Consider the following 12,879-nt stretch of genomic DNA (forward strand, 5'->3'; position numbering starts at 1 on the left):
CTTATTTATACATAGCTCTAAAGGAGCTCAATTTCCAGCCTCTAAGCCAGCAGTTTTAAAACTTTTTGGTCTCAGGCTCCTTTATCATTCTCACAAATTAATGAGGACCTCAATGAGCTGAAAAAAAAAAAATTATTTATTTATTTACTCGGCTGCACTGGGTCTCAGTTGCTGCACACGAGACATCCCATCCTTGTTGCGGAATATGCACTCTTCAGTTGCTGCACGCGAACACTGAGTTGCCGCATGTGGGACCTAATTCCCTGACCAGGGATCAAACCCCAGCCGCCTGCATTAAAAGCATGGAGTCTTAGCCACTGGACCACCAAGCAAGTGCTTCAATGAGCTTTTACAAAATTTTAAATAAGATTTTAAAAAAACTTTTACTTATTTAAAAGTAACATGTATCCATTATATGTTAACATAAATACTTTCAATGAAAATAACCATGTCTTTCAAATAAAATTTAGTGAGAAATGGCTTAAAGGAAAATAGTTGGATTCTCTCATCTGCTTCTGCATTCACTTTGTTTTCATTGACGTATATGAAGAAAATCTGTCTTCCCACAGCTAAGTAGCTGGTAAAGGAAGAAGTATTTTAAGTAATGGTTTCTTAAAGGTTAGCTGCAATGTACTACGTGAGACCACATATTAATTAACTTTTCATTTTCTTAGATTAAAATCCATTCGTTTATCTTTAACTTTGAAGGGATTTTGCAACATCATGCATTGGTTATTTGGAAAATGCGAGTTCAGTGTAGTATGCAGATGTGCTGATGTCAACACATTTCACTACAGAATATCAAACAATTGAATATCTTAATATCAACAATAATCTTATCTCAACCTTAAAAGTAAGCATATTTTTAACAGTGCATCAAAATAGGAAGCATGCATGATGCACTTCTGCTGCATATGGAGCAGTTATCTCAAGGAATAGCACTTGTTCATTTGAGTTTCAAGTTTAACTGGTCACTTTTTTCATGTAATACAACTTTTACTGGAAATGTGAGAGACATACTATGATTATTCAGACTTGGGCATTGCTCCACCTCATTGACCCCTTGGAAGAGCCTGTGGGAAAGTCCATGGACCATATTTTGAGAACCACGGTTCTGAGCAGTAAGGTAAAAATACTCCTTGATTTCACGAGTTATTACAGCACTAGGAAAACAAAAACATAAAATAAAAATATCTATATTTTTCTGCTTAAATCCACATAAATCTAAGAGACAGAAAAGGAGCTCCCAAACTAGGATATATGATAAACCAAATACTTGGCCCACACAGAAAATCTGACTCCAGAATGTGAAATTTATCAAGCACTTGCTCAATCTCTACAACATACACATTTTAGAATATCCATGCATTGAGACAACAAAAAAAGGAGAAAAAAAAAAAAACACCTTACAGGAATGTAAATATGTAGTTATAAGACCATAAATGAAACTGCCCACTAATAATAGCTAATACTATTGCCAGGCACTGTGCTAAACACTTCAGATAGTTATTACATTTAATCCTCAAAACAAACCTAAAGGGTAAGTACTACGAACTCCCATCTGACATATATGGAAACTGAAATATAAGTAGTTTGCCTAAGGTCAGAAAAAGAATGTATGGTAGAACTGGAATTCAAAATAAGCACCATTCACATAACTACACCGCCTCCTGCAACAAAGTCAAATGGTCATCATATGAAAAATTCATGGGAATATAGTTTCTGAATGAAGAGTGTTAAAAAAGAAAAAAAAAAAAAGGCAAACTCACAGTTTTTAGTTCCATCAGAACTTGTTCATCAACTCCATCATCCAAAAAGATGTCTCTCACATCATTAATAACATCTTCGATCACAGATCTGTATAATTTAGGCTTTAAAGGGAAAATAAAAACTTAAGACTACTGAAAAAGACTGTTTTTCACGCATTAAAATAGGTAACATGTTTTCACAAATTCAAAATAAATGAACACAACAGTCATTTTTCTAACTCTCTGAAACTTATTTTAGAAGATGTAACTTTAAAGGAATGGCCATCATAAAAAGATCATTTGCCTTCATTAAACTGAATAACTTGATGACTGTGTATTTTAACAAAAAGTTTTATGACTATTTAATACAATTCATATTTAACAGAAAATCATTACACATAGAAGGCCCATACAATTTTCAGTTATAATTTCTATGTTGTTTTAGTCAAAACAGTCAATGGGACCCAACAATATAGTATTATGGGTTGCTATGTCTGGTTCTTATTATTCCTTACTTAGTTTAACAGGTTATATCTCCTAACCTCATCTCTCTCTTAAGACTTCAGAGAGTCTTATGTCCTGTGATCATTTGCCTGGCAGTAATTTGCAAGTTAATGAGTATTCAAATTTAAAATCACCTGATTTTGGCTTTTGTTACCCAGTCTGTACCTTTAAATTATACCATAAAGCTTTTCCTATAACCACAATAACAGGTCTCAGTCTCAGAGGAACAAGGCACAATGATCTCTTTTCCAGGATTTCTCTCCTACTACTGCCCAGAGAAGGAAATGGCAACCCACTCCAGTATTCTTGTCTGGGAAATCCCATGGACAGAGGAGCCTGATGGATTCACTGGGTTGCAAAGAGTCAGACATGACTGAGAGACTAAAACAAAACAGCTGCCCAGATGCTGCCATGGAACAGAATACTGAGCAGCCTTGATACTTACACTTACTTTTTAACCTATTATTATAACTATTATTGTTGGCATTACTTGGCAGGCGGGGGTGCTTTTAGAAGGTTGCCAAAAAATAAAATGAGAATAGATGTGAAAGCACTTCAAAAGTATATAAAGTATTTTTAAAAAACCAAAAAATAAGAGACACAACAATTTGCCCAACCTGTATCCTATTTTTAAACATGTTGGACAAAAGGAAGTTTGCTATCGGAGTGTAAAACCATAACTACCTTGTTATAAATTCTATCCATTATCACACAGAGCTATTAACAGCCTTTTTTTTTTTAATGCTTTGTCATTATTTGCACTTTATATCTTGCTTAAGGTAAAAGTTACTGCTACCCAATAAAACCAAGGGTTTGCTCTTATAAGCAAACCTCAAACAGAAAAGTTTTATTAGCATCTCCATCAGCAATACTGTTATCACACGGGAAACCTCTTAATGTGTCCTTGTCCAGCCAAAAATACAAGTATGTTCCTCTATATAATGTACCTCAACCATTAAAATCTATTTGTTCCCTTTCAATGTAACAGAAAAACAATGTATTTGAGTTCTCACCTTTGCTATTCCACTTACTCACTTTCTTTTTATTTTGCCAAATCTGCCTCTGTGAACTAAAATTACTCAAGTCATTTCTGCCATCTCTACAATATCTCCTTAAAATGTCTCTCTGATTCTATAAACAAGGAAAGTCTGACTATGGATATTACTTTATCTATAAAGATTCAACTACTGAATTACAAAAATACATTTATAAAGTTCTTTTAACCAATGATTCAAGGCATTATAAAGATGCAGTGTAATTTTAAATTGGTAATATAAATCTCATATCGACGATATAATTTTTCAGCAAAATAATTGTTTTAATGTTTTTGAAGTTAGTCATCCCTAAAAATATTCTGCTTGGATATCTGCACATTTATTGGTACAATGTGGTTTCTTCTGGCACTCCCTAGTTAATGAAACAATCCTGCTTTAAGATTTTGTTTTTCTGCTTTAATTAACCCACAACCTGACCACTTAATGGATTCGTATGCACTATAGCTAAAGGGAAATGTGTACTCATCATTAAGTACACATAGAATTTTAAATTGTTCAAGAGTTAAAAAGCACCCAAATTACTGTTGTCTTTCAGAGTATTCGAGTACATAGGCAATATTATTTAAAATGCTAAACTTTACTTGAACCAGTTTTTGCCTTTTATTTGAGGTTTGTCCTGGTTTCCAAACACCAGATATTCCAAACTCGTAAATTAGTGTCATTAAGTAACAAAGAATTTCTTTCAAAAGTGTTAGTTCCTAGTACAATATTGGAAAATAAATTGGATTAATTTCTACAATGCATACCATATGAACATCCAAAGCAGCAAAAACACTCTCTACTTAGAACTTTAATTTTTTAATACCCAGTTTGCACTAAGCCTCTTCACATTACTCACAATTCCCCTAACAATTAATGTACTGTAGACGTAAGATCCTACGTCGAAGGTTTAGGCACTTTCTCTATTTCTTTGAAAAGCTGTGTGTCTCAAACATTTATTATAGGAAAACATGATGAAATATTGAAGCTGTGTTTCTAACATGTCCTGAATACTCGATGAACAAAATACTACCAAAATTAAACCCTCTACAGCTAGCAGTTAATAAAGCTTTTTAAAAAAATAACTGACAATAATGCATGTACCTTCTTAAATACAGAAGCGATTAGACATCTGAACTTAAAATTGTTTTTACAAATAAAAATAAAAGACGGCACGTCTATTTCCCCCTAACAATGCCCGGCAAACCCCAGCTGCTACGTCCAAACAAAAACTTGCGGCTGAGAAGGCAACCCCGACTGGGCACGAAATTACAGTAGACAGAAAAGGACCTAGAAATAAAAGTGAGCTCTGCACGCGCCTGCCTCTCGCCTCGGGAGCACGCACCTCCCAGCCCCGCTCTCAGCCGCTCTCACTATTTAAAGCCGGATCTGGTGTTTAAATGGAGAGGCGGTGACGTAGGCCTGAAAAGCACCTTCCCATCCTGGCAGAGTCTATATTAGAGAGCGGCAATGGCTCTATATAAACAGGGCAGCCAAAGGGAGGAGGACCACAAGGCTCAGGGACTGAAAAGCAGGGTAAGCGGCCGCAGCCATGATGGATCGACCCGAGTCGTCAACGGTACGGGGCCGGGCTGCCGCGGGGCTGGTCTGCGTTTGGGACCGGGCAGAAACGTGTTTTATTGTCAAAATAAAAATAAAAGAGAGTGGGGGTGGCCTCGTGATCACATTGCGTTGGTGACTGACAGACAAGGTTATTTATGTGACTGCTTTTTGCAAACCTACGTGATCGCAAGTAAGGAAAAAAAAAAAAAGAAAAAGGGACCAACGGTGGCAAGTAGGCAGATTTCAAGGCGAAAGCGGGGCACTTTGGACCACTGGAGGCTTTGTTTTGTTTTGGTGCTTTTGCTAGTCGGAGGTATACACGACCGGGGTAGGGGGGGTGGTTTGCTTCCCCTTCGCCATTTTACCGATTCGGAAGGAACCGAGATTAAGTGCTTTTCAACCTTCGTCCTTTTTTTCTTTTTAATAATACATAAAATGGCCCCAGTGAAGGCTCCCTAAGCACAACCGCCAGAACACCTCAGAGTAACCCCCAGAGTAGCCATTCGCCTTCCACCGCGTTAACAGTGGATGGCGGTGGGTCTTGAGGGGGGACTCGCCCGGCTCCCCCAGACGCCGGTTTTTTTTGAGAAGGCTCGCGGGGAGCCCCTTCTCCTGCCGGTTCGGGGGCAGGCGGGCGGGGTGGGGGGGGTAGGGAAGCGGCGGCTCCCCGCCTGCCCTCCCCTCCTGGCGGCCGGGGGGGTGTCCGGGGCCGGGACCGCGCGCTCGCCCCGGCCCAACCGCCCCGCGGCGGCCCCAGGCCCGGCCGGCGCCCCCGCCCTCCCCGCCGCCGGCGCCCCCGCCGCGAGCCTCGGCGCCCGCCCCCCACCACCCCCCCGCGCCCCGCCGCCCCGGCCCGCGCCGCCCTAGGCGGGAAGCGGCGGCCGCGCGCGGGCGGCTGAGGAGAGTCGAGGCCGGGGAGTCGCCGCCGTCCCCGCCCCCGCCCGGTCCGGCCGTTGCTCGCCGCCTGAACGAAGCCCCCGCCGGCCACCGAACCACGTCCTTACCACGGTGTTTGTATTTGCCGAGTTCGCCATTTCCACACACAACACAAACAAGAGTGGGGGGGGCCACCCCGAGGAAACAAGATGAAAACAAAACGAAAAAGAGAGGAAAAAAAAAAAAAAAGAACACTCGAGGGTGACCCAAGCCACCGCAAAACTGAGGGGAAAATCTTTCAAACAAAATCGGATCCTGACGGAGGAGAGGGGAGCGGCGAGAGGAGGAAGGGGAGGACGGAGGGAGGGGGAGTCCTCCCGGAGCTAAAAAAACTCGAGAATCGCCCTTTAAAAAAAAAAAAAAAAGGCCACGACCCTTCAGGGGTCCCGGGGGGCGTTGCCCGCTCCCCACCCCCGCGCCAAGGAGGGAAACCACCACCGGTCGCCGCTCCCCGCGCCGCCGCCGCCACCGGCTGCAGCTCCAGCCGTCCGGTCCGCCCGCTTCTCCCCTTTATATAGTGAGCCAACGAGCTGCGCGAGCCGCCGCCGCCGCCGCCGCCGCCGCCGCCGCCGAGAGACAGGGCGGAGGGGGGGAGGGAGGGGCGGAAAGGGCGGGGGCAGCGGTGGGCGGGGCCGAGCGCGAGAACACCGCGAGAGCCGCGTGCGCAGGCGCGTCGGGGCGGAGGCCGCCGCAGGCCGCGTCATCGAGCCCTGTGGAGGGCGTTGTGAGGGGCGGGGCCGACTTAAAGTTGTGAAGTCGGCCCGCCGCCTCGCCAAGTCTCGCGTGATCACGTGGTCGGCACCTAGGCGGAAGTCTCGGGCAGCTGCTTCGGGATAGTGAAGTGAAGTGAGGTCGTTCAGTCATGTCTGCCTTTTTGCGACCCGGTGGAGTCTAAGCCCACCAGGCGCCTCAGTCCGTGGGGTTTTCCTGGCAAGAATACTGGAATGGGTTGCCATTTCCTTCCCCGCCTTATAGGGGCTCGCTAACTGTTGCCGGAGGAAAGGCATGAGTGCTGGTAACCCTGGAGTCCAGAGCTAGCTGGGGGACCGCCTCCTGAGGGATGTCTATACGCAGTCCGGCGCTGGAGGGGCTCGAAGACGTGGAAGGGGCAGTGGCGGTCGCCTGCTAGGCAGGGCCGAGGAGAGCCGGTCACGTGCCCCACCCCGCCGCCCGCGCGCGCTCGGATCGTGGGCAGAGGTTCAAATGCGGAGTCATCTCTGAAGAGGAGCTCAGCTCAGATACCACGTTCGGAGGCGTGGGCACCTGCCGCCTGGGCTGGGTGTTTAGCTTGCAGAATTGTACCGAGTTCCTAAAAGGGATGAAAGCTGATTTGCCGCCCCCCACCCCCCACCTTAACACATTCCAGAATCAGTGACACCTGAAGCCAGATGAGTTGTCCCAGCCAGTACATCCGCGAAGTCTCTGGGTTTCAAGTTTCCCAAAGGTCCGGGCTCTACTATCCTACATACTTTAAATGACTTCTCAAGGCAGTGGAAAAAGCCACCCCGTCCCTCCCCAACCCGAAACGGATCACCGGGATTATGACTGCACAAGTCTCCCCGGTTTATAAAAACGTTGCCCCAATTCACTGACCACGTGGCCAGGGCATATTAACATCTGAAATACTGGGCGTCTGACCCCCGCTAACTGATACTGCCTGTTGCTGCTAAGAGCAGAAAATGTTCTTGTCTTGGGGTGCAGCTCAATAGACATTTGACCTACTCTGCGGAAGCTAATCACCCGCCTTTATAGCAGCATTTCACACAACAGAGAATGTTCTATGTTTTAAAAGGTGGAAGTTAACTACCTATTTTTTTTGTCCATAGGGAATTTCCAGAGACAGGGAATGTAGTCTGGACAGATGAGGGAGTTTATCCTCAAAAGGCAAAGCAGAACAAAATGTCAGAGTTACATAGTCTCTAAGGCCATATTGGAGGAACATAACTTGCTTCTCAGTTCCCTGCAGGGTTGCTTGTTTGGGAGCATCAAAAGGAAAAAAATAAATCACAGAAAATGATAGTGTTCTTTATGTTGTTCAGCCGCTCAGTTGTGTCTGACTCTTTGCAACCCCATGGATTGCGGCACATCTTTCATCTCCTGGAGCTTGCTCAAACTCATGTCCATTGAGTCGGTGATGTCGTCGTCTTCTACTGGCATCCATCTTTCCCAGCATCAGGGTCTTTTGCAGTGAATTGGCTTTTCGCATCAGGTGGCCAAAGCGTTGGAGCTTCAGCTTCAGTGTCAGTCCTTCCAATGAATATTCAGGGTTGATTTCCTTTAGTGTTCTTTATACGTTATATAAAATTATGATTCTATCAACATTTGTAGTTCATTTAAATGTCAGGTGACCTTTAGCCGGAAAAGTTAAACCAATACTTTCCATTTCTATTTTAAGACTTGCTGGTGCCTTATATAATACTGCTGTTTGCCTGTGGAATCCCTCACTTTTCACCTCATTTTCTTTATCGCTTCATGTTCTTGAATGATAAGTGTTCTGCAGTTAAAATTAAGATCATTGCAGACACGGCATGGGGAAGAATTTATGAGATTTATTTGCCACGGAATTATTCCTTAAAGGAATTGATGATAGTTCTCTGGATCTGACATGTAAAATAATAGAATACAGTGACTGGGTTAAAAAGGCAGAAAACTGAGTTCAGGCCTCCATTTAAGACCTTCAGACTCCCTGGAGGCTCTGCATCAACCTCCTTTTACATGCTGTACATTACAATAATACCTTGATTCATATTTACCCAAGTGTCTCAGTAGTAAAGAATCCGCCTGCCAATGCAGGAGATGCTGATTTGGTCCCTGGGTTGGGAAGATCCCCTGGAGAAGGGTATGGCAACCCATTCCAGCATTCTTGCCTGAAAAGTTCCACAGACAGAGGAACCTGGTGGGTCCATGACTTTGCACAGAGTGGAAGGCAGCTGAGCACGGCACACTCACCTTCACCACTGCTCCTCTCCCATGACTAGCATCTAAGAAACCATCACGGATTCCATTCCAATTAATTGTTTTCCAATATTCATTTAGCTATAATATGCCTTCAATCACAATATGTATATGTCAGCTAGTTTAATTCTGAAAAAGATGTTTTCTGATCTTGCACCAAAATGGTAGTCTGAGTAATTTGGAGGTCACAGCTGTTGACTTCACAAAACTGAAAATTTGTGAACAGAAAACCTCCCATGTAAGACTGGAGTTACCATCATATTTCAGTTGTTTTACTCTAAACTTTTTCTTTATACATGAAAGCTTAAATAACTTTTCTAATTTTATCATCTCCTTACACCATATATGAAACATTTATACTGGATTTTCAGTTTGTGAATACATACTTTATAGCAGTCATATACTTAAATAGTAACCTAGTAGTGCTCCCTTGCCTCTAAATGAATCTTTTTTTAACTTCAAAATATTTTATGTTAGAGAATAAAAAGTTATTTATTTCTTTTAATATTAATATCTGTCTAACACTGAGTGTCAAAGAAAGAAAGAAAAGGAAAAACTCAATACCTAAATTTTAATATACCATGATCAGAGTGACACCAAACTTAAGTGTGTCCAAGCATTTAAATGTTTTACTGTCCAAATGACTATTAAGCAACAATACCAAGGAAAAAGAAAATCTAAAAAGACTACTCATTGGCTTAAAATAAAATATCATTTTATAATTTCCCTTTAGCCTCTATCTTCTTAAATAATGATAAATGAATAAATAAAGGCAAATGATGTAGTGTATATAGGCATCATGCAGCTAATATATGTTCAATAGTGTTGGTTTCTTTTGTGGGATACAGAAGTTGAGAGGAAAGATCTTATATCTCAAACTTGCTAATCCTAATGAAAGTCTTATTATAAAGTATACTGCATAGTTACAGCATTCATTCAAGGTATGGAAAGCACTGATATATTTCAGTCCTACCAAATATAAGTATATTCTGGTTTCACCTAATTTTTATTTGAGGTATAGTTGATTTATGATATTGTGTTTCAGGTATATGTCAAAGTAATCCTGTTATTATATGTATTTTTTTACAGTTTTTTTCTATTATAGCTTAAGATATTGAGTATAGTTCCTTGTGCTATACAGTAAATCCTTGTTGCTTATGTATAGTAGTTTGTATCTGTTAATTCCATACTGCTAATTTATCCCTCCACCCTCCCTTTCCCGCTTGGTAGCCCTAGTTTGATTTCTATGTTTGTGAATCTGTTTTTGTTTTGTTAGGTTCATTTGGATTTTTTTTTGAGATCCCACATGTAACTGATATCATATGATACTTCTTTTTCTTTGTCTCACTTACTTTACTAAGTATAATATTCTCTAAACCCATTTATGTTGCTGCAAATGGTGATATTTCATTCTTTTTTATGACTGAGTAATATTCAGTGATATATATACAGACACATGAACACACACACACAAATATATACCACCTCTTCTTAAGGCAGTCATTGGTTGGTGGGCGCTTGGGTGGTTTCCATGTCTTGGCTTTGTAAATAGTGCTGCCGTGAACATTAGGGTGCATGTATCTTTTCAAGTTAGAGTTTTCATCTTTTCTAGGTATATACCAGGAGTTGGATTGCTGGGTCATATGGTAGCCTATTTTTAGTTTTGTCAGGATCCTCCATACTGTTTTTGATAGTCACTGCACCAATTTACATCTTACCAACAGTATAAGAGGGTTCCCTTTCTCTACACCCTCTCCAGCATTTATTATTTGTAGACTTTTTGATGATAGACATTTTGACCTGTGTGAGATGATACTTCACAGTGGTTTTGGTTTGCATTTCTCTAATAATTTCATATTTTCTTTGGCCACCTGATGCGAAGAACTAACTCACTGGAAAAGACCCTGATGCTGGGAAAGATTGAAGGCAAGAGGGAAAGGGGATGACAGAGGATGAGGTGGTTGGAAGGGAAGCCTGGCATGCATGGGGTAGCAAAGAGTCGGACATGACTGAGTGACTGAACTGACTGTCTAATAATTAGCAATGTTGAACATCTTTTCATGTGCCTGTTGGCCATCTGTGTGTCTTTTGACAAATGTCTAGGACTTCTGCCCATTTTTGACTGGATTTTTTCAATATTGGGTTATATGAGCTGTTTGTATATTTTGAATATTAGCTCCTTGTTGAGTGTGTTGTTTGCAAATATTTTCTCCCATTCTGTAGGTTGTCTTTTCATTTTGTCTCTGGTTTCCATTGCTGTGTAAAAGCTTTTCAGTTTATTAGGTCTTATTTGTTTATTTTAGCTGTTATTTGTTTTGCCTTGGGAGACTGATCTAAGAAGATATTGTTACTATTTATGTTTGAGAATGTTTTGCTTGTGTTCTCTTCTATGAGATTTATGGTGGCATGTCTTATATTTAGGTCTTTAAGCCATTTTGAGCTTATTTTTGTATATGGTGTGAGGGAGTGTTACAGTTTCATTGATTTATATATCACTGTTCTGCTTGCCCAGCACTACTTGTTGAAGAGATTATCTTTTCTCCATGTTATGTTCTTTTATATTCTTTTTTTGTAGATTAATTGACTGTAGTTGTGTGGGTTTATTTCTGGGCTGTCTATTCTGTTCCACTGTCTGTTTTTTGTACCAGTACCATACTGCTTTGATACTCTAGCTTTGTAGTATTGTCAGGATTGTTTTGGCAGTTCTTGGTCTTTTGTCATTCCATATAAATTTTGGGATTATTTGTTCTAGTTCTGTGAAAAATATCTTGGGTATTTTGATAGTGATTGCATTAAATCTGTAGATTGCTTTGGGCAGTATGGTCATTTTAACAGTGTTAATTCTTTCAATGTAATAACATGAGATATCTTTTCATCTTTCTGAATCATCTTAAGTTTCTTTTATCAGTGTCTTATAGTTTTTACACATAGCCACCTCCTTGGTTAAGTGTATTCCTAAATATTTTTTGATGTGATTTTTAACAGGATTGTTTTCTTACTTTCTTTTTCTGATATTTTATTGTTCGTTTAAAGAAACGCAAATGGTTTCTGTTTATTAATTTTGTATTCTGCTACCTTGTTGAATTCACTTATTCTAATAGTTTTTGTGTGGAGGTTTTAGGATTCTTTATATAGAGTATCTTGTCTTCTGCAAATAGTGACAGTTTTATCTGTTCCCGTCTAATTTGGATGCCTTTATTTCTTTTTCTGTCTGATTTCTGTGGCTAGGACTTCAATATTATGTTGAATAGAAGTAATGAGAGTGGGCATCCTTGTCTTGTTCCTGAATTTAGTAGGAAAGCTTCCAGGTTTTCATCATTAAATATTCTGTTGGCTGTGGATTTGTTATAAATAACTTTTATTATGTTGATATATGTTACCTCTCTACCCACTTTGGTGAGTTTTTATCATTAGTGAATGCTGAATTTTGTCATATGCTTTCTCTGTGTTTATTGAGATAATCATGTGGTTTTTGTCTTTCCTTTTGTTAATGTGAAGTATCACATTGATTGAACTGCACATGTTGAACCATCCTGGTAACCATGGAATGAATCCAACTTGATCATGCTGTATGACCATTTTTATATATTGTTGCATTTTAGATTTGCTAATATTTGGTTGAGGAATATTGCATCAATATTGCATCAAAGATGTTGTATAATTTTCTTTTTTTCTAATGTCTTTGTCTAGTTTTGGTATTAGGGTGATAATGGCTTCCTAGAGTAAATTTAAAGGGTGTTCCCTCTTTCTCAGTTTTTTGAAATAGTTTGAGAATGATAAGTATAAGTTATTCTCTGTTTGGTAAAATATATCATTGAAGCTGTCTGGTCCTGGGTTTTTGTTTGTAGGGAGTTTTGTTGTTTGTTTTTTCACACATTCTATTTCACTCATAGTGATCATTATGTTCAATTATGTTTCCTCTTGACTCTATTTTGTCAAGCTGTATGTTTCTAGAAACTTGTTCATTTCTTTAGGTCCACTTCTAGAAATTTGTCCATTCATTTTGTCCAACTTGTTGGCATAAACTGCATATAGTAATCCTTTTAAAAAAATTCTGTAGTACCAGTTGTTATTTTTCCTTTATTTCTTAGTTTATTTGGGTCCCCTCTCTTTTCTTCTTGGTGATCCTGGCTAGAGGT

General features: G+C 40.5%; 1 protein-coding gene across 1 annotated transcript in view; it reads right to left on the reverse strand.

The window, feature by feature from the left end:
* GTF2A1 (general transcription factor IIA subunit 1) overlaps positions 1–6,327 on the reverse strand; it is a 39,714-nt gene extending 33,387 nt beyond the window's left edge. The window contains exons 1-2 of the mRNA XM_043472701.1: positions 5,854–6,327; positions 1,770–1,871 (exon numbers count right to left, since the gene is read on the reverse strand). Coding sequence (XP_043328636.1) covers positions 1,770–1,871; positions 5,854–5,883 — 132 coding nt within the window. The 5' untranslated portion in view covers positions 5,884–6,327. The remainder of the gene's footprint in view (positions 1–1,769; positions 1,872–5,853) is intronic.
* Positions 6,328–12,879: the final 6,552 nt, after the last annotated feature.

Source organism: Cervus canadensis, chromosome 6 (assembly GCF_019320065.1).
Source record: "Cervus canadensis isolate Bull #8, Minnesota chromosome 6, ASM1932006v1, whole genome shotgun sequence".
NCBI classification, from domain to species: domain Eukaryota; kingdom Metazoa; phylum Chordata; class Mammalia; order Artiodactyla; family Cervidae; genus Cervus; species Cervus canadensis.